This window comes from Bubalus kerabau, chromosome 23, assembly GCF_029407905.1.
Source record: "Bubalus kerabau isolate K-KA32 ecotype Philippines breed swamp buffalo chromosome 23, PCC_UOA_SB_1v2, whole genome shotgun sequence".
Lineage (NCBI taxonomy): Eukaryota > Metazoa > Chordata > Mammalia > Artiodactyla > Bovidae > Bubalus > Bubalus kerabau.
Window position 1 is genome coordinate 20,930,767 of NC_073646.1, and position 22,177 is coordinate 20,952,943.

The window sequence follows — 22,177 nt, forward strand, 5'->3', positions numbered from 1 at the left end:
GAGGAGCCTGGCAGGCTACAGTCCATGGGGTCGCAAAGAGTCGGACACAACTGAGCGACTTCCCTTTCTTTCTTTCTGTAGTTCCTTTTGGAGAAGGAAATGGCAACCCACTCCAGTGTTCTTGGCTGGAGAACCCCATGGACAGAGGGGCCTGGTGGGCTACAGTCTATGGGGTTGCAAAGAGTCAGACATGACTAAGCAACCAGCACACAGACACACAGAGCCTGCATTCAGTAGGCTTTCAGTAATGGCCTATGGTGGTTATTAGATGTCGACTGGGCTAAACTAAACTGCATTTTCCAAAATTCCCTTCCCACCATGTCCAGTGAAGAGAAACCACAAGAGAAATTTGCAGGCGGCATTAGCCCTGTTTCCTCTCTGGAGACTGATGGCATGCAGAGTTCAAAGTAACAATTTAAAATGTTTACTAACTAAGCTAAAAATGCTAAATTAAATTTGCTAAGTTAAAAATTCATCATGATAATTTATGTATTGAACATCCACTACTATGTTTTGTTGACTCTTAAGACATCATTGATCTTAAGACCCACCATTATTTTCTGTATTAATGAGAAAAAAATAACACTGAAAATAAACTGTATGCCATGGATCATAAGATGCAGGCCAATTTTAGAGATATTAAAATGTGAAAAAAAAAAACAAACAAAAAACGTGTCTTAGAAATAATGATACATGGCCTGTCAGGCATTAGGCTGGACATACACAGTCACCTCTAACCCTGCAACCAACTTCAGTATTACTGTGAACGTTTTACAGATGAGAAAAATGAGGCTTAAAGGTATGACACAGCAAAAACATTTGATAAGAATGTTTCCATCCATCAGGAAGGAAAGTTGGAGGTTTGAGGCTCAAATATCATCATAGTTGCAGCAGAAATGATGTCACCTGCAGCTGCTGCTGCCGCCTCATTCCTATGACCTCCAGCATGGGACACAGGAGTGCGTTTGCAAAGCTGAAACTTAAAGGTATTGGAGGGAGGGTGCCAGGAGTAGTGGCGTCTTCAGCTTAACTTGACTCAATACAGGAAACCTCTCCCAGGTCTCTCAGTTTGGGTGGACCTTTAAGTGGTCAAGGTGTAAGATGACTGCCTGTCCCAGTCTGCCAAGGAGAGTCCTAGTTCATGCCTGTGTCCCAGTTTTCCTTCTAATTAAGCATTTGTTCTAGACAGAAATGCTCTGATCACCCTGCATGCAACTAAAGTGTCTTCTCTGCAAAAACAGGGTTCCTCTTGGGAAGGCCTAGGTGATTGGGGGATCCTTAGTTGCAGGTGATAGAAATTAACACCAACCAACATTAGCAACGGAGAAGGCAATGGCACCCCACTCCAGTACTCTTGCCTGGAAAATCCCATGGACGGAGGAGCCTGGTGGGCTGCAGTCCATGGGGTCACTAGAGTCGGACACAACTGAGCGACTTCACTTTCACTTTTCACTTTCATGCATTGGAGAAGGAACTGGCACCCCACTCCAGTGTTCTTGCCTGGAGAATCCCAGGGATGGAGAAGCCTGATGGGCTGCCGTCTATGGGGTCTCACAGAGTTGGACATGACTGAAGTAACTTAGCAGCAGCAGCATTAGCAAAGCTTTTTTTTTTTTTTTTTTTTTGAGAAGGAGGTAACTTACACTTTGGAAGGTAAAAGGGAATTAATCAGGCCTCAGAAAGGAGGTCCCAGGGCAAGTGTGGGGATCTAGCAGAAGGTAACAGTCGAAAAGTTTCCTTCCCTGGGCCACTAGTGAGCTAAATTGGCTCTAGTATCCAGATTCAGATTTCCAGGATGAAGCATCTGATTGGCCTAATTTGGATCCTGGTGCTTTGATTGACAGTTCCTTCAAGACCACAGGGAGGAACTGGGGAGGGATACATTGGGAGCTCGGATTGACATATACACACTACCGTATATAAAATAGGTAACTAATAAGAACCTACTGTATGGCACAGGGAACTCTACTCACTACTCTGTAATGACATATAAGGGGAAAGGATCTAAAAAGGAGTGAATATATGTATCACTGATTCACTTTGCTGTACAGCAGAAAGTAACACCACATTGTAAATCAACTGTACTCCAATAAAAACTAACTGGAAAAAAAGACCACAGGGAGGAGTGTTTCCTCAAAGGAAAATCAGTATTGGAAACAGAAGAGTGGGGGGAAGGATTCTGGGAAGGCACAAACAACACATTCCCACCCAGAGAGAGTATTCCCTTTGGGGAGGAAGAAGAAAAGGGCCCTGAAGAGTAGAGGAAAATGTTAAAAAAAAAAAAAAACTTTTCCGATTGTTTTGTTGCAAGCCTACGCTAAAATTTTATTACAGTCTTCCTGAAAGTGTAAATCCTCAGGGAGGCTAGTTCAAAGATCCATATTTGGTAGGGACATTTAAAAAAAAAATTACCTTTTATTACAGTACCGCCTACATAAAGTGTACAATCTTAAGTGTAGAGCTTGATGAATTTTAGAACATTTGCACACTCTAGAAAGCTCCCTCAGAGACACGCCCCCCCCCCCCCCCCCCCCCGCCCACCTCTGGCATTACATCCCACCCCAACTCACACAAGGGTGACCATTCTTCTGACTTCTATTCTGGTAAAGACATTTTATAGGACAAGAGAATGGTTACACAATCATTGTCAGATTCGGGAAGATGGGGCAGGGATGTTTCATTAAAGTTCACTACTCTCATGACTGGCAAACAAGTGGTGGATGGATATAAAACTAGTTTCCTAGTACAAATTTTAATGCTAGTAAATTTCATAAGAAACATGGTTAAATATTTTACTGGGAATGTTAATTCCCAGAAGGAGGTTCAGGCTGTACGGTTTGGTCTCAGACCAGGTTTGGGATGCATTTCCTTTTGCAGGGGCAAGGGAGTGAAGACTGCAGGGGATCCAGGACTAAGCCACCTTGTCCATCCCTCTGTCCCCAGCCGAAGGGGCTATGATCTGGAGACAGACACCCTTTACTTGACAGTTTCTAGACAGGGGGTGGGGGCCAGAGGCAATGTTTCATCTGTGGTGCTTGCCCTTTGTCCTGGCCATCCGCCCCATTAGCCAAGGGACAGAGCAGACACGCCATAGGACAGTGGGGGGTTAGCCCTTTCCTCTCTCCCCTTACATAAAGTTGCTGGGACCCAGCGGGTCCGAGTTCCGGTGCAGCATTCTGCCTCTCCTGCTTATTAGTTTCACATCTGACAGTCACAAGACAGCTGTGTGATGGCACCGCAGGTCTGCAAGAAACGCCCAAAGGAGGCCCTGGGCTCTGCCTTCCTGGATCAGCTGGCATTCCTGTTAGGCATCTTGTTTAGTCAATATTGGTAGGGACAGATGTGAATTGCTGCAGAATGTTCTGGCAGAAATATCTTTACCTCTATTTGAGCACTTTCCACACTAGGCAGGGCGGGGCTCATTTGTTAAAGTTAACAGATACCCCTAGCTTTAGCAGAAAAGAGGAATTTATTACAGTGATAAAGGGATGTCTGCAAGAATGTGAATGCCACTGGGCTCTGGAAAAGTCTTAAGCTGGGAGCCACAAAACCATCAGAATTTCTCTGTGACTCTCTACGCTTCCTCTCATTTTATTATTATTTTTCCATTCACTGGCTTTCTCTTCTTCTCCAGTCCATCTCACAGAATCTGGCCACCCCAAATCCCAGTTCAGTCAGTCGGTCTCAGAGACTGACCCCAACACTTAGTACAGTCAAAATAACAAATCAGGAACTCACCATGTCTCGTGATTGGTCTGACCTCTGTCCTGTGTTTACCATAGAGCCCACTGGCCACGGTGGGGGGAAGGTGACCGCCAGAGACTCACTCTCTGGGCTGGTCAGGCAATTACTAGAAAAGTAGAATTAGGCAGAGATTCCAGCAATTATTCTTCTTCATAGGGATATTTCCTTTTGGAAAATCCAGCACATAACTCACAAACAACTACAGTTCCTCCTGGTACTAAAACACCATGAGCAGGTCAAGGTTTCTATTGATTGCAAGGACTATTCCTCACTTGATTTTGATCCTCTCACAAGATAGATGGCCAAGATAGATGGCTGCTTCTGTATGTATTAAAGCTTGCTTTAAAAGTAACAAACTCTCCCACTACAATGAAAATCTTTGTACATCAATACTTATTTTAAAGGTAGATGGAGAAAAAAATATGCATTAAGGAGGAATTGAAGAGACAGAGGAATATGGAATGTCCAAATATCAGGGTGTGTGCCAACTGGATATTAACCAGAAACTTGAATATAACAACTTAATATAAACCACTTAAATGTCCATCTTCATAGCATGGAATAAATTAGATCCATATATATCAGAATAAATAAAAAGTGTAATATTGGAGTAGAAAAGCAAGTTGCAGAATAATATTGGTACAATGTAGTAAGGATTATGTAAATAAAAAGCAAGATCACACTATATATTTTTACTGGATTTTTAAAAGGATCACATTCACACTTTTAATGAAAAGCATATACATAAGAAAAGAATTGGAAGTAAAATGCCACGATATTATGTAGTGGGAATATGGATGATTTTTTTTGTATTTTTTCTATATTTTAAAATATCTACATATATATCAATATAGATAGATACTAAAAAAACAGGTGAAAAAAGTCAGTTGCAATAAATACTACTAGTATGATTAATATTTATATTTATGTAAAATCCATAACAATAAAAACAAAACACCTATTTCTATGGATATATCTATCATATATATGGTCATATGAATATATCCACATATAGTCACATAAATTCATAATAGAAGATCCAGAAGGATATGCAGTATACTAAGCTGTATAATGGTTACCTCTGCGGAAGGGACTTAGATACCAAAGGTAAAAGAACATTAGTACTTTATCTACAACGTTTTCATATTTTGCAATAATTCACATATTATCTGTGTAACTAAAAATTAAAACACATAATTGTAGAGAAAACTGCCTACACCAGTCCACGGGTTTGGCTTTCGGAACCCCTGGTGCGGGTTACTGCTGAAGCCCATCATTTACTCCGGTGTGGGTTAACCTGCTTAACGTGTTAAACGTCCTACTCAGAAAACAGATTCCTAAACTGCGTTTCGTTCTAAGATCTGTTCGGAAGAAGTGTGGGTCTAACTATTGGAGCAAATATTTTCTTTTTAGTAGCCGACACGTTCTAAAATAGTTCTATAGGGATGAAGTAAAACATACATCAAACAAAGAAACAGAAATGTACGTGCATGTAAATGTATTAAATAGCTTCCTGGAAAACCACAGTCACAACTGGGTAGCGTGGCCGAGCGGTCTAAGGCGCTGGATTAAGGCTCCAGTCTCTTCGGGGGCGTGGGTTCGAATCCCACCGCTGCCAGAGTCTGTTTTTTGCCCCTTGCTACCTCCTCGCCAGCTGTTTTGCTACTGCATCAGCGCCCCCTGCTGCCAGGCCAGGGCTGGCCGCCCGCATGAATGGAGCGGCGGAGGGGGCGGGTCCGCGCGCGCCGGGGCGGGGCATTGTGGGTAAAAGGAAGCGCTAGGGCCCGCCCCTCTCGCTCCCCCCCACGTGTCCGCCCGAGTTTCTCCACCGGCAACATGGCCGCTGCCTGAGAGGAGAGTCTGGCCACTGCCTCCTCTGCAGCCCGCGGGTACCTGGGCCGTTGCTGCCGCCCGCGCGCGGGCGCCGCGGAGAGGTGAGTGCCGTCTTGGCAGTACCTACCCGGGCTGGAGCCGGGCCGTACTCACGAGGTGGGCCTGGGCGGGGCTGCTGAGTAGGCCGGGAGGCCCGCGCCGCGCGGTGCCTAGGGGCTGGGGGCCTTTTGGGACTCCGGCGGGAAGGACGGGCAGCCTGCCCCAGGAGACCCGGGCCGGCCGCAGGCTCGGACCTCGCCTCGGCCCGGCAGTCGGTGACGCCAAGGCCGAGGCTACCGGCGGTGACTCAGGGTCCCGCCGCCTTGCCCCACCCGGCTCAGGCGGGCCTCCTGCGGGAGCACCTGTCCGAAGGCAGCCGGTGTCCTGCCGGCGTGGCGGCTCGTGGCAGTGGCTCTGTGGTGGGCGTGAGAAGGGGGCCTGACCACCCGCGAGGCAGGCGAAACCCATTGGACAGTGTGGCGCGGGGCAGGCGGCCCGCCCCGATGGGCAGGGGGAGGGTGTCCGGGGCCCCCTCCTCGCCGCCGAACCGGATCAGCTGGCGTCCGGCTAGGCCCGGAATTCTCCATTCATTTATTCCAGCCACCCTTCAGTGCTAATTGGGAGCCAGCGACGTGCGGCCGATGGGGCCGGCCCTGAAGGTTTGATGAGACGAGGTGTCAGTAAGCACGTCAAGTAAACCAGTAAATAAAGAAGGTCGTTTTGTTGTGTTAGCTTTAGAATCCTTGGGGGGCAGAAAAAGGAGATCTTAAAGCAGTTGTCACCGTTTTCTTCATCTGTGAATTGGGGATAAGAGAATTCCCCCACCTCCTAGGGTGGTGATGAGAGCTAAATTAAGGGTAAAACCGGAGAAGCTCCAGGTTGTGCGCTTGTTTCGTGGCTGTGTCTCCTGCCCTTTTAGATTGGAAGAAAACGTTGTGCCGAGTAAGTAGCAAACCTTCCCGGGGATTATGTTTCTACTTTACTTAATCTTCACAGTTTTCTGAGTCGGTACTTTTGTTGATACCCATTTTTGGGGTGAAAATAGTGAAGATCAAACGATGCTAGACGGGCTAGGGGTACCAGACGGCAGACTTGGGATTTGAACCTGTGCAGTTTTACTCCGGAGTCCAGGCTTTTACCCACTACACCATCCTGCCTTCCAACTAAAGGATCCAGCAGCATAGTCGTTAAGAATGAGAATAAGGCTATTTGACATCAGCTAGACCCAGGTTTGTGGCTTAGCTCTGCCTTTCTCTGGCACTGTGACCTTGGGTAAGTTACTCTCTGAACTTGAGTTTCCTCTTTGGTTAATTGGGAATGGTATCAATACATGCTTACTTATAGAGCTACAGATTACATGAGGATGAATGTATTAATCCTTAGAGAAGGGAGGGGCTTATGAGTTAAGAATTAATTCTTTTTGCCTCTAGGCCACCTCTCTCCTTTCATTGAGGTGGAAACTGAAGTGACTCAAAAAGGGGAGATGCCTTGTTGAAGGGGCACACAGCCAATAAGAATCCAGACTTTGACTGTTTACGCTGGGCGCCTTACCCCTTAATTCAGTTTTGTGTTGTCTCTCTCCTTCCAGTAGCTGGAGACTGTTTTTCTGTTTGCCTGTTTTAATGATTGGCCTCAGATCAGATCAGTCACTCAGTCGTGTCCGACTCTTTGCGACCCCATGAATTGCAGCACGCTAGGCCTCCCTGTCCATCACCAACTCCCGGAGTTCACTCAGACTCATGTCCATTGAGTCAGTGATGCCATCCAGCCATCTCATCCTCTGTCGTCCCCTTCTCCTCCTGCCCCCAATCCCTCCCAGCATCAGAGCCTTTTCCAATGAGTCGACTCTTCGCATGAGGTGGCCAAAGTACTGGAGTTTCAGCTTTAGCATCATTCCTTCCAAAGAAATCCCAGGGCTGATCTCCTTCAGAATGGACTGGTTGGATCTCCTTGCAGTCCAAGGGACTCTCAAGAGTCTTCTCCAACACCACAGTTCAAAAGCATCAATTTCTCGGCGCTCAGCCTTCTTCACAGTCCAACTCTCACATCCATACATGACCACAGGAAAAACCATAGCCTTGACTAGATGAACCTTTGTTGGCAAAGTAATGTCTCTACTTTTGAATATGCTATCTAGGTTGGTCATAACTTTCCTTCCAAGGAGTAAGCGTCTTGTAATTTCGTGGCTGCAGTCACCATCTGTAGTGATTTTGGAGCCCAGAAAAATAAAGTCTGACACTGTTTCCACTGTTTCCCCATCTATTTCCCATGAAGTGGTGGGACCGGATGCCATGATCTTCGTTTTCTGAATGTTGAGCTTTAAGCCAACTTTTTCACTCTCCACTTTCACTTTCATCAAGAGGCTTTTGAGTTCCTCTTCACTTTCTGCCATAAGGGTGGTGTCATCTGCATATCTGAGGTTATTGATATTTCTCCTGGCAATCCTGATTCCAGCTTGTGCTTCTTCCAGTCCAGCGTTTCTCATGATGTACTCTGCATAAAAGTTAAATAAACAGGGTGACAATATACAGCCTTGATGTACTCCTTTTCCTATTTGGAACCAGTCTGTTGTTCCATGTCCAGTTCTAACTGTTGCTTCCTGACCTGCATACAAATTTCTCAAGAGGCAGGTCAGGTGGTCTGGTATTCCCATCTCTTTCAGAATTTTCCACAGTTGATTGTGATCCACACAGTCAAAGGCTTTGGCATAGTCAGTAAAGCAGAAATAGATGTTTTTCTGGAACTCTCTTGCTTTTTCCATGATCCAGCGGATGTTGGCAATTTGATCTCTGGTTCCTCTGCCTTTTCTAAAACCAGGTTGAACATCAGGAAGTTCACGGTTCACATATTGCTGAAGCCTGGCTTGGAGAATTTTAAGCATTACTTTACTACCATGTGAGATGAGTGTAGTTGTGCGGTAGTTCTGATTGGCCTACAGGTTAGATTCCTGTGTGACCCAGCTATGGCCTTCAGGCATCTCCTCTGCTCTGGACCCTCCCTTAGATTTTACCTTGTCCCCTTTCCATTTGTTGAGCAGCCCCCTGGTGGGGATGTTTTCTGTGCCCAGTGCCTTAGAGCCACTGCCACAGACCTTTGTGGTCACAGGAAACCCTGCTGAGGTCAAGGTGGTCACTGCTGCCTTGTGGTGGTGGCCTGGAAGTACAGACCACACCCCTGTCCTCAAGTGTCCAGGAGGCCCAAACCGTGAGGCCACCAGTCCCTGGATGGGGCTGAGTTAGGATCACCGGGTAAAGGGTCTGTCACTGCCTGATCTCATGCACTCATTTACCCAGTTAGTCTTTGTACTATATCAAGTGTTTACTTCACTGTTCTAGATATTGGGAGAACAGCATGCATTTTTTAAAAAGATAATAATGCCCGTATCAACTCTGCAAAGTAAATTAAATCATCTCTGTTTTATAGTTAAAGCACTGAGGGCACTCATGGAGCATACATTCTAGTGCAGAAGACACACAACACATAATAGACTAGGTAATTCCAAGTTATGATAAGAACCTTGAAAGAAGTAAAACAAGGATTTGGTAGTGACTAGAACCGGGTGGAAAAGGTCAGTTTTCATTCCAATCCCAAAGAAAGGCAATGCCAAAGAATGCTCAAACTACCGCACAATTGCACTCATCTCACACGCTAGTAAAGTAATGCTTAAAATTCTCTAAGCCAGGCTTCAGCAATATGTGAACCGTGAACTTCCTGATGTTTAAGCTGGTTTTAGAAAAGGCAAAGGAACCAGAGATCAAATTGCCAACATCCGCTGGATCATGGAAAAAGCAAGAGAGTTCCAGAAAAACATCTATTTCTGCTTTACTGACTATGCCAAAGCCTTTGACTGTGTGGATCACAATCAACTGTGGAAAATTCTGAAAGAGATGGGAATACCAGACCACCTGACCTGCCTCTTGAGAAATCTGTATGCAGGTCAGGAAGCAACAGTTAGAACTGGACATGGAACAACAGACTGGTTCCAAATAGGAAAAGGAGTACATCAAGGCTGTATATTGTCACCCTGTTTATTTAACTTTTATGCAGAGTACATCATGAGAAACGCTGGACTGGAAGAAACACAAGCTGGAATCAAGATTGCCGGGAGAAATATCAATAACCTCAGATATGCAGATGACACCACTCGTATGGCAGAAAGTGAAGAGGAACTCAAAAGCCTCTTGATGAAAGTGGAGAGTGAAAAAGTTGGCTTAAAGCTCAACATTCAGAAAACAAAGATCATGGCATCCGGTCCCACCACTTCATGGGAAATAGATGGGGAAACAGTGGAAACAGTGTCAGACTTTATTTTTCTGGGCTCCAAAATCACTACAGATGGTGACTGCAGCCATGAAATTACAAGACACTTACTCCTTGGAAGGAAAGTTATGACCAACCTAGATAGCATATTCAAAAGCAGAGACATTACTTTGCCAACAAAAGTCCATCTAGTCAAGGCTATGGTTTTTCCTGTGGTCATGTATGGATGTGAGAGTTGGACTGTGAAGAAGGCTGAGCGCCGAGAAATTGATGCTTTTGAACTGTGGTGTTGGAGAAGACTCTTGAGAGTCCCTTGGACTGCAAGGAGATCCAACCAGTCCATTCTGAAGGAGATCAGCCCTGGGATTTCTTTGGAAGGAATGATGCTAAAGCTGAAACTCCAGTACTTTGGCCACCTCATGCGAAGAGTTGACTCACTGGAAAAGACTCTGATGCTGGGAGGGATTGGGGGCAAGAGGAGAAGGGGATGACAGAGCATGAGATGGCTGGATGGCATCACTGACTCAATGGACATGAGTCTGAGTGAACTCTGGGAGTTGGTGATGGACAGGGAGGCCTGGCGTGCTGCGATTCATGGGGTCGCAAAGAGTCGGACGCGACTGATCTGATCTGATCTGAGAACCTGGTCAGGGAAACTTGTCTGTTCCTGGAGGGGGTGGGATGGTGATACCTAGTGAAAAGGAGCCAGCTTTTTTTTTGAAAAGACCTGAGGAAAATAGATGATGTGCAAAGTTCCTGAGACTGGCTGGGGCTTAGCTTGTTGGAGGCCCAGCAAGATCATATGGGACTCTGGGGCCATGGAAAGGAATTTGGATTTTATCCTGTACAACAGCTGAAGAGTTTTGAGTGGGGGAATGATAGCTTTCCTTCCAAGGAGCAAGGGTCTTCGAATTTCATGGCTGCAGTCACCATCCTCAGAGATTTTGGAGCCCAAGAAAAGAAAATCTCACTGCTTCCACTTTTTCACCTTCTATTTGCCAGAAAGTGATGGGACAAGATGCCATGATCATTTTTTGAATATAGAGTTTTAAGCCAACTTTTTTACCCTCTTTCACCCTCATAAAGAAAGAAGGTCGTTAGTTCCTTTTCACTTTCTGCCATTAGAGTGGTATCATCTGCATATCTGAAGCTGTACTATTTCTGCCTGCAGTCTTGATTCCAGCTTGTGATTCATCCAGCCTGGCATTTTGTATGATGTACTTTGCATAGAAGTTAAATAAATAGAGTGACAATATACAGCCTTGACGTACTCCTTTCCCAATTTTGGACCAGTCGGTTGTTCCTTGTGAGGTTCTAACTGTTGCTTCTTGTTCTGCATACAGGCTTCCCAGGAGGCAGGTAAGGTGGTCTGGTATTTCCATCTCTTAAGAATTTTAAACAGTTTGCTCTGATCCACACAATCAAAGGCTTTAGCATAGTTAATGAAGCAGTAGTAGATATTTTCTGGAATTCCCTTGCTTTCTCTATTATCCAATGAACGTTGGCAATTTGACCTCTGGTTGCTGTTCTGCAGGTACCGCAAGGGACACAATAGGTGAAAATCTCTGCCTCTGTCTAGTTTACCACTGTGTGGCAGTGGGGGTGGGGATGGATGATTAACACGAAGCTGTAAACTGTCACGTGGTGATACGTGCTGTGGAGAAGGAGCTGGCTGGGGGGATATTGTGGTTTTAACTGGGTGGGCAGGGAAAGCCTCAGCCATGAGGTAGAGTCTGAGCAAAAACTTGAAAGAGGTGAAGGAGGGCGCTGTGAGGTTATGGGGGCCAGTGGAGCAGTGACAGACCCAGAGGTGGGATTGGGGAAGGGGGGAGGCCTGTGGAAGATAAGATCTGAAACGAAGAGGGTCGGGGAAGGGTTGTTTAGGGCCTCGCATGGGATGGAAGTGATGTTGGCTTTTATTTCTGGTGAGACTTAAGGGGGAGGAGTAGTGTGATCGCTAGCAATGAGTTCAAGGTGGAAGCAGGGAGGCCAGTTAGGAGGCTGCTGCTCTAAAGCGGGCAGGAGCTGGAGGTGGCAGTGGGAGTGCCCAGATGCTTGGCATACTTTGAAGGTGGAGCTTACAGGATTTGCTGGTGTGGGATGAGAGGAAGAGAAACGTCGAGGATGATGCCAGTGCTTCAGCCTGAGCCTTGTTAGTGTCTGGAATGTGTATCTGGAATAAGCAAGATGACTTTGCATGGTGGCTAGGACAGGGGCCTAGATGCCATTGAATCCCGTGGTGAAAGTATGGATGCTCTTTTAAATATTAAACCATTCCAATGTTAAGTGGATTAGACAAAAATTGAGCTGGGCTTACCAAAAGAAAGAGGTCTGGGAAAGGCTGAGATCAGAGGCTGTCCAGGTGCCTTATTTATTTATTTTTGGTCTGCCCTAGGTCTTTGTTGCTGCCTGCGGGCTTTGTCTAGTTGTGGCTACTAGAAGCAGCTTTCTAGTTGCAGTGCCAGGCGAGGCCTCTCTTGCAGAGCACCAGCTCTAGGGTATGTGGGCTTCAGTAGTTTAGGTGTTCGGGCTCAGTAGGTGTGGTGCGCACGCGCTCAGCTGCCTCTTGGCACGAGGGACCTTAGTTCCCAGAGCAGGGATGGAACCCATGTCCCCTGCCTTGGCAGGCAGTTTCTTAACCATTGGAACACCAGGAAAGTCTGCCCAGATGCCTTTCTAACTGAGCATATACTTCCTTTAGGAATATGAAGGTGAATTATAGTCAGACCTCCAGGTTCCTGGATTCAGCTAACCTCAGAAAGTACATTTGCCTTGCCCCTGGCAACTATTTACATAGTATTTACATTGTATTTATGACGTTTTACATAACATTTACATTGTATTAGGTAAGATAAGTAACCGAGAGGTGATTTAGAGCTTCCCTGGTGGCTCAGCTGATAAAGAATGCACTGGCCAGGCAGGAGACCTGGGTTCAGTCCCTGGATTGGGAAGATCCCCTGGAGGAGGGCGTGGCAACCCAGTCCTATATTCTTGCCTGGAGAATCCCCAGACAGAGGAGCCTGGTGGGCTACAGTCCATGGGGTCTCAGAGTCGGCCACAACTGAGTGAGTAAGCACAAAGATGATTTAAAGTATAGGATATATGCTTAGGTTATATCCAAGTGCTATGCCATCTTCTGTAAGATATTCCCCCAGTATTCCCCCCTACCCGACCGCTCACCCCTTCCCCAATCGATACTGAGGGACAGTGGACTCACCCTCCACCATGAAGACCTACCTTCTCTCCTCCAGATACCTGAAATGCTTCCTGTTGCCTGGAGTCCCTCTTCCCCTCTGCTGTCCTGGCTTGTCCAAATCCTTCTGTCCTTCAAGACCCAGCCCAAACTCCCCTTCCCTCCCCCGAACTCCCCGAACTGTAACTGAGACCTGAAGTTGGGTGGTGTTGATGTCTTCTTGGTCCTCTTGCTTCCTGTGTGGCTTTGGTAAAACACAAAATAGTGTCTGAGTTCCAATCTCTTTGTGATTAAATGGGGACAGGTGAGAGAAGAGTATGTACGTGAAGAGGGTCATTTTTAGACATACACACACACACAGAGAAAATCACAGAAAGGAGGTCATCTCACTTGGGGTTGGGTTTAAAGTCAGCTTGAAAATCAGCTATCAGAGACGGAGTCACCCTGGGATCCAGGCCTTGGGATTGTCTGCTCTTCCTGCTGCACATTGGGCTCTCTAAAGGTTCCCCACGGCACCTGATTACTTTCCAAGGGTTTTCTTTGTGGCTGTGGACCAGGCAGCCACCATCTTCCTGCCTGGTGGTGAATTCTTCTTTGTCAGTTGGTCAGAAAACCCCTGAGGCTAGTCATTTACCCTTTCTCGTGGGTGTAATTCACGTGTGATGTCTTGAGTCCACCGGTTTGCACCCACTGCTTAGTGCCTTCTGCCTGCTTTGTTGTTGTTGTTGTTACTTTTTATCGTTTTGATTGATGGGGTATATCAGCAAAAATGATGTGGGCTGTCCACTTCTGACTGCATGAGAGATACAGGAATAAGATCTGTTTCTGATTGCCTCAGGCTTCTCCTTCCCAGAGCAGGACGGACTGGTTACAGAATGGGTGTCCAGGTGTGTTGGTTGAATGACTGACAAGCCTCTTGCTATCCTTGCAGATCAAGTCCGAGGACCACGTGGCTGGCTCCCCCCTAGTATGGCCAATGAAGAGGATGACCCAGTCGTACAGGAGGTAACTGCCAGGGCAGGGTCCCTTCCATCCATCCTCAGGCCAGCCAAGGACTTGTTGGCTTCCTCTCTACCTGGAACCCGCTTCCTCATACCTGCCTGGCTGACCCCCTCACTTCCTTTAGGTGTCTGATCCAGCATCACCTTGTCAGAGAGGATTCCCTGACCAGCCTGCCTCACGTGACGTTCTCGTGCACGCCCTCCGTAGCCCTTTACTTTGGCCATGTCTTGCGTTTGGCCACAGCACTTCTCAGCCCCTACACATAAGTCTTTTTCTGCTAGAGTGTAAGCCTCTTCAGGACAGGGATTTTGTTCTGTTCACCACTGTGTCTGCAAAGCCAAGTTCAGTGCCTGGCAACTAATACTCAGCGACTATTGAATGCATGGGCTTACCCAGATTCGGTCATTTAGCAGTTGTTCGCTGAATCCGTTCCGTGCTGGGGACTGTGACAACAGGGAGCCAGGCAGTGCTCCCTCCCGCGGGAAGCTTAGGGTCTGTAAGACTTGGTAAGGAAGGGGTGGTTCCAGAGTCGGCCCAGCCTAAGACACATCCTAGAGCCACTGGGCCTTTGCACATGCCGTTTCCTCCACGTGTGCCTCCCCGTGCCTGATGAGCCTTCTCTTGTCCTTAAGGCCTGGAGGTGGGCGAGGCCATGGTTCATAGGAAGAGCTAGGGAGCTGGAAGGTAAACTGCCAGGTGCGGCAGGGGCAGTGAGGGTTGAAAAGAAAGTAGGGCCAGTCAGACCACCTTAAGACAGGCCAGCCCAGGACGGGAGGTGGAGGGCACGGGGGAGGCCCTCCCCTGTGTCAGAAAAGCATTTCATTGGTTCCTCTAGGATGCACCTGATCTGGGCACCCTCAGGGAATACATTTTCACTGGGGTATAGTGAACTGGGCGGGGGACATACCCAGGTTGGAGATGTGGTCCCCTTTGCTTTTAGCATCAGTTGAGCTATTTCTTCTTCCCCCAGACTGCCTCAGGGCCACTCTTGCTGAAATCTGAGGAGCAGGCATGTGCCCAGGGCAGGTTGGGCATTGAGTTCTGTCTCCTGGTTAAGTCTTTTTCTCTTGTTCCTAGATCGACGTGTACTTGGCCAAAAGTCTGGCAGAGAAGCTCTATCTGTTTCAGGTAATTATGAGACATAAAGGTAAGGGGGGGGGAGACACAGTAAGTGATAGACAAGGAACCATGTGGAACCTCCAGTTGCTTAGAATTCTTGGCACAAAGGGTGTGCTAAGACAGTCTCTTTGCTTTCATGGATGGATCAGTAATAGTCTCTAATTTCAAAGATGGGAAAACCAAGACAACCCTAAGAGAACAGCATATTGGATGAAGCTTGGGCCTGGGGACAGCCTGCTGGTAGTGAGGCTCGGTTGTGAGTCCTTGGGCAAGTTCATTAAAAAAACTGTCTGTGCCTCAGTTTCTTCAATTGCACAGTGGTGATAATAATACCTGCCTGATAGGGTCCTCATGGGAATCAAGTGTGTCCTTATTAAAGTGCTTAGAACGCTGCCTGGTACAACATTAGCACCACGAATGATGCTGCCGCCGTAGTTGAGACTCAGGAAGGGGCTTTCTGCGGCAGCTCCAGGGCCGCATCAGCCAACCCCTCCCCTCTTTGCTGGGCCAGTAGTTTTTTATTTGCTTGTGCCAGGTCTTAGTTGGGGAATGGGGATCTAGTTCCCAGACCAGGGATCGAACCCTGGCCCCCTATACTGGAAATGTAGAGTCTTAACCACTGGACCACCAGGGAAGCCCCTGGGCCGGTAGTTTAATCCTGGTCACTCCTCCTTGTAACCCTAGACTGTCTGCAGGAATCATTCAAAGCACTTTACATATGTTAACTCATCTCATCCCATAGTTGCCTGTAGTGGTTATTGCTATTGTAATTTAATACATGTAATTCTTGAGATCTGATTCACACCCATGCAATTCCCCCATTTTAGTGTAAATGCAGTGAATTTTAGTCTGTTCACAGAGGTGTACCACCAGCACCAGTCTATTTTAGGAAGTGTTTGTCGTCCCATCCCCCCAGTCCTAGGCAACCATTAACCTATTTTCTGTCTATAGATTTGCTTTTTCTGGACATTTCATATAGATGGAGTCATGTAATATGTGACCTTTGTGCCTGGCTCCTTTGTTTAGCGAGATATTTTTAAGATTCTCTCTTGATAGAATGTGTATGAGTACCTCATTTCTTTTTATGGATGAACATACCCCATTGTATGGACATGTGTACCACATGTTATTTCTCTGTGCATCAGCCGATGAGTATCTGGGTTGTTGTCATGTTTTGGCTATCATGCATAATGCTGCTATGAACATTCCTGTCCCAGGTGTTTGCGTGGAGAGGTTTTCATTTGTCTTGAAATTGCTGGAACCTGTGGAAGCTATGTTTAATATTTTGAGGAAATTTATATTCCCAGCAATAAGATTATTAAGTATTGGGTTGGTCAAAAAATTAGTTCAGGTTTTCCCCATAAGGTCTTATGGAAAAACCCAAACGAACTTTTTGGCCAACCCAGTATTTTTGTCCACGTGTTGCATGTGAGAAAAAGGCCCAGGGAGGGTAGGATCTCACACAAGGGGCCTGGGACAGGGCGGCAGCTCCCTCCTGGCACATGCCGGTGTGCTGGGAAGACACCCGGCGTTGGGCCCAGGGGGCTGGGGGCTGTTGTTCGGGGCTTTCTGCGCCTGCTTCCTCGACTGACTGCAGAGTGCTGGACCCGGTGGCGGTGACAGTTCCTGGTGCGCCAGGCCCCGTGCTGGGCCTTGGCTTCGTTTGCCTCATTCCCTGTTCCTGGTGGTCCTGGGAGGCAAGGAGCTTGTCTGAGCACTTGAGGAGTAAGTGGCAGAGTGAGGACTGTCTGATTCCAGATCCGCTCCCTCCCCCACCACCCTTCCCAGCGGTCAGGAGGTCACAGGGCTGCCCTGGATTTTCGCAGACCAGGGGCCCTCCCAGGCTGTCATGGGCAAGTCTGTCCCAGCTCCAGGCCCAGTCCAGACCAGTTGTGCTCCAGGCTGCTTCTGGACCTGAGCTCCAGCCCAGGAAGCAGGGAGGAGTCACTCTATTGCTATTTAAGAGAGCTTTTAGGGAACAGCCGTTTCCTTGGGCTAGAATATAGCTAACTGATCTCAGATGGCCTCCAAAGGAGGGTTTACTTTACGCAGTGCCACACCTCTGCCCGGCTCCTTCTGGAGGCTGTTGTGCTTCTCACAGCGTTGGCCACAGTCTTTTGAGAGTGAGTCCAAACTGTGACTCATCCATCCATCCCCCCAGCGGTGTACGTACAGCACGGGAGAAATAAAGGAAAAGTGGGTCTGTGAGGAAGGGTGTTACCACGGTCTTCTTTGTTCAGAGCAAAAGAAGCGATTTGAGAGCAGTACACTCATGTGTGATACAAAATAACTTCATACTTGATGACACGGGGGCCCAGAGAGGCCTCTCTGAGCAGGTCAGTTGGCAGACCGACTCCCTTCCAACGTTATGGAAAAGCCCACGCATCAGCCTGCAGCCTGTAAAGAATCTGCCTGCACACAGGAGACCCGGGTTTGATTCTGGAGTCAGGAAGATCCCCTGGTGAAGGAAATGGCAACCCACTCCAGTATTCTTGCCTGGAGAATCCCATGATAGAGGAGCCTAGCAGGTTACCGTCCATGGGGTCGTTGGACATGACTTAGCGACTAACTCACCACCACCACCGCCCATCAGCAGAAGGAGAGAGAATGGGATAGCGATTCCCATAGATTTATTGACTGAGGAAAAAAAAAAAAAGCACAACCTAACAGTTGAATGAGAATTATATTTGGTTCAGCTGATGTACTGAAGAGGAAAGCCCAGAGAGAGCCTCTCAGACAGCCCTGCGGGACTATTTTGAAGAGATAAGGGAGGAGAGGGTAGATAGGAGTTTTTGCATACAAACAGCTTCTCTGTGTGTGGGAAGTGGGAACAGCCTGGGCTCTTTGAAATCGCTCCTTTGTTCTGCACCTTAACTGTTGGGTACCCTGTTTTCTCCTTCCTGAATGCCCTTAGGGTGCCCTGTAGGGGGAGTGGCTGCAGGGGCAGAGGGTTTGAAGGCCACAGCATCCTTTGTGGCAGTTGCTTCTGCAGCGAGCAGTTTTTGTTTTCTCTTTTTGTTTCCTGTGGTCTCATTTTACTTGTCCTTCTCCACCTGGGTGGCCTGTAAATGAGCAGTTAAGACTTTGGACCCTTACTCTTGACTCCCTTGGTATTATGCTGGGTTCCTAGGGGCCGTAGGGCCGTGCGTGCTGGGGCCTGTTGTGGTTCCTAATGCTCGGGCATGTCCCTCGGATGTGTAAAAGTGGCTCTTTGGAAGGAGGCTCGCTGGAGCCAGTGAGATGGGATGCAGGAGACCAGCGGGGGCCTCCAGTCTGGGGTGGGAGTGAAGAGTAGCTATTGATTCTTGGCCAGCGCCCCTAGAGCCCAGCTCTGGGCAGGGCTGGGCGGGGTGGACTGACGGCTCCGTTCCCTTCCCCAGTACCCAGTGCGTCCAGCCTCGATGACGTATGATGACATTCCGCACCTCTCAGCCAAGATCAAGCCCAAGCAGCAGAAGGTGGGATTGGCCTCCTGGGCAGAGGAGGAGGGATGGGAGAGGTGATAGAGTGGGAGCTGAAGAAGCCCAGAGGAGTGATTGGAGAGTAAGGAAGAAAGCCAGCAACTTGCAGGGCCTTGAGAGCTGCAGAAGGAAACTTCCAGAAAGAAAGGGGTTGGGCAGCTCCAGAGAGGCCAGGCAGGAGTAAGGCCTGAGTTGAATTAGAACACGGGATGGGGTGGACTCAAGTTCACAGGGCAGGGCCAATGTGAAGAGGGCCCGGTATGGGGAATCTCATGCCTCTCAGGGCTGGGGTGACAGGGACCAGGAGACGCATGTCCTCAGGCAGCTGCAGCTCTAAGCCCTGTCGTCATGTAAAAAGCTACACCAGCATTGCCAATTCTGCTGACATTTGAAAGGAAGTTGGAAATAAGGAAAAGAGAAAAGCTCTTGATGTTTAAATGTGGGTACCTAATGTAGACTTTGGGGAGTGGAATGTGGCGGCAAGCAAAACTACATGAACCCCCTCCAAAAAAAGCACTCAGGCCCTTCTCTTGGAATGTGGGTCTGTAGCCTTTGTGTGGACTGAAGTCCAGGGGCCTTCGGGGAGGGATGGGGTCAGTCCTGAGACTGAGGTTAGGAGGTGGGTGTGGTCGGGCTGGGGTATCCCCTGAGCGCTGTGCCTCGGGGTCCCCATAGCTGGTGGGGGTGCTTGGTGCCTCCAGGTAGAGCTTGAGATGGCCATCGACACGCTGAATCCCAACTATTGCCGCAGCAAAGGGGAGCAGATCGCGCTGAACGTGGATGGGGCCTGCGCTGACGAGACCAGCACGTATTCCTCGTGAGTGTCCTAGGACCCGAGGGTGCCTAGCTTCGCTTTCTTCAAATATGAGCCTTCCACGGCCCTCAGCGACACCGAGGCCCTGTGCCCTGCAGCTAGGCTCCCCACCAGTGGCTCATCTTTGCATGACTAGGCCTGGCACGGGCTCGGCCGCCGGGGAAGTTGTCTTCCCTCCTGAGATGGCTCCTCTGACCAAGTTCTAACTGGGCCGAGAGGAAAGCTGGCCCCTTGATGGGAGAGGGAGCTCCCATCTACTGCGTGTCTCTCGGGCCACAGTTGAGTTTCCTCATCCCAGCGCCCCTCCTGCGGCACGTGCGGCCTTGGTCTCTGGCTGTTGGAGTTCAGGTGTCGGGGTGGAGGGGGCTGTGCCTCCAGGCCCAGGCCTGAGCTTCCTTCCCCTTGACCCTCGTTCTCCCTGTGCTTCTAGGAAGCTGATGGACAAGCAGACGTTCTGCTCTTCCCAGACTACCAGTAACACGTCCCGTTATGCTGCTGCGCTCTACAGGCAAGGTACCCACTCTGGGCTGCTGCGAGGGCTGAGTGGGTGGGAGGGAAGCAGGGTGAGGGCTGGGGCCAGGAGAGGACGCCCTGAAGGCTGCCTCTGAAAGGTTGTTGCTGAGCCGTGAAAGACGCCAGGATTCTTGGCCTCTGGGGGAGAGGAATTCATTCAGGGTCAGTGACAGGCTTGATTGCTCAGAGCTTTTGTGTAATAAAATTTTATTAAAGTATAAGAGAGAAAGCTTCTGACATAGACATCAGAAGGGGAAGAAAGAGTGCACCCCTGCTAGTGTTCAGCCGGATGTTGTGTAGCTACAGGCTGCCAGTTAGAGAAAGGGAATGTCTCAGAACTCAGAGCCTGGCACCAGGCCCCTCACCCCCAACATGCAGTTTGAGATAACATGGGCACAAGGTGAGTCATCCCGGGCCGTAAAACATTGACATGAATCTTGAAGAAAGATAGGTTTCCAAGTAAATATAGTTTCGTTAACATAGATTAGGAGAACAATGTATGAGTAAAACATACTGGTTTGTTGAGCCCTTACCAGCCCTGAGTCCTAATGCGAACCGTCTTGTAGAAAGACAGAATCTAGGGTAAATGCATAGTTCATTAACATAGCTTAAGAAAAACATTTCCATAAGAAAAACGCGTTGGTTAGCTCAAGGTTTGAGAAAAGTTAAGTTCAGGTGGAGCCAGGTGCCATTATGGCAACCCAGAATTGTAAGAGAAACCTCCTTTTAAATTTGTATAGAGAAGGAAAAAAACATCTGACACTTGCAGTTTATTTCCTCCTGCTGCTTAAGAGAGAGAGAAAAACATCGGACACGTGCAGCCTGTTTCCTCCGTTTGGAGACCCCTGGCCTTCCTGTCTGTTGCACTCTCAGCCACAGAGGCCAGGCTGTCAGAGGACTGGGGTTTGCCACCTCCAAGGACTTGTACAGTTACTGCCAAACCTGATGGGGTGGGGCTCCAAGGTCATCCTCCTGGGACACAGACACACACACACACACACACACACACACACACACACACACACACAGCATGACCTTTGAGGCTGGAGTAGAATTTTGTCTTAAATACAAGGTATTTATGACCCAACAATTCCATTCCTAGAAAGCATCTATGCGAGAGAAATGAAACATAGCCACACAAAAACTTGTACATAGGTGTTCACAGCAGCAGCATTATTCATGGTAGAGAAAAGTGGAAATGATCCACGTGTCCATCAAGCTGATATATGGATTACAAAGTATGGTATAGCCATACATTTGAATATTATTGAGCCGTAATAAGGAAAGAAGTACTGATATGTACTCCAACATGCGTGAGCCTTGAAAACATTAAGCTGAATGCAAGAAGCCAGGCACAAAGGGCCACACGTTACGTGATGCCATGCGTATGAAATGTCCAGGACAGGCAAACCCATGGAGACACAAAGTGTCAGTAGATTATTGGTTCCCAGAGGCTGGGAGGAGAGTGGAATGGGAACAGGGTTTCTTTTTGGGGTGATGAGATGTTCTAAAGTTGATTGTGGTACTGGATGTATTGCTTTGTGAATATGTTAAAATACATTGAATTGTGTGCTTGAAATGGGTGAATTATATGTTATGTGAATTATCTCAGTAAAGCTGTTAAAAAGTACAAGCTTACTATAAGTATTTAGAGTTTATAAAGCAATAAAGAAATTTGAACACTTAGGTGATAAACTGGGGTAGAATAAAAGTAATATCAAATAGCTATACTCATCTGATTTGAACTCATATCTCAAGGATATAATTCTTTAAAGCCACATTCCCTTTTTTTTAAATTTTATTTATTTGGCTGTGCTGGGTCTTAGTCGTGTGCAGCTTGTGGGAGCTAGTTCCCCTACTAGGGATCGAACCCAGGGCCCCTGCCTTGGGAACACGGAGTCTTAACCACTGGGATGCCAGGGAAGTCTTTAAAGCCACATTCCTTCCTCTGCCTAGTCACGTATTTACTCCTCATCTCGAGCACTCTGCTCCCTCTGGTGTCGCAGAGAACCTCCACCGAGCCCCGTGTCTGTCTGATCTCCAAGCCTACATTGACTCGGTTGAAACTGATTATCTTTGCACCGCCTCCCAGTGCGCAGGTCTGAGGCCCAAGGAAGAGTTAGGATCTGAGTCAGAGGCGTGTAGACGCTCTTGTACCCGGCTCCGCCAGGCCTCTCTCCAGCCCGTTTGTAGGAGCCA

At 48.0% G+C, this 22,177-nt stretch overlaps 1 protein-coding gene and 1 non-coding gene across 7 annotated transcripts in view; both read left to right on the forward strand.

Annotated features, from left to right (window-relative positions):
• The first annotated feature begins 4,563 nt into the window (after positions 1-4,563).
• POLR3E (RNA polymerase III subunit E) overlaps positions 4,564-22,177 on the forward strand; it is a 34,698-nt gene continuing 17,084 nt past the window's right edge. For 2 of the 6 annotated variants that reach the window (XM_055561591.1, XM_055561592.1), the window contains exons 1-6: positions 4,564-5,678; positions 14,001-14,074; positions 15,149-15,199; positions 18,571-18,648; positions 19,353-19,468; positions 19,896-19,978. In XM_055561591.1, the coding sequence (XP_055417566.1) occupies positions 14,039-14,074; positions 15,149-15,199; positions 18,571-18,648; positions 19,353-19,468; positions 19,896-19,978 (364 nt within the window). In that variant the 5' untranslated portion in view covers positions 4,564-5,678; positions 14,001-14,038. Of the gene's footprint in view, positions 5,679-14,000; positions 14,075-15,148; positions 15,200-18,570; positions 18,649-19,352; positions 19,469-19,895; positions 19,979-22,177 lie in introns of those variants that run through there. The other 4 variants (XM_055561590.1, XM_055561593.1, XM_055561595.1 and 1 more) reach the window with 4 other exon arrangements.
• On the forward strand, positions 5,281-5,362 carry TRNAL-AAG (transfer RNA leucine (anticodon AAG)). Its single transcript has one exon. It is a non-coding gene; the product is annotated as a tRNA-Leu (tRNA).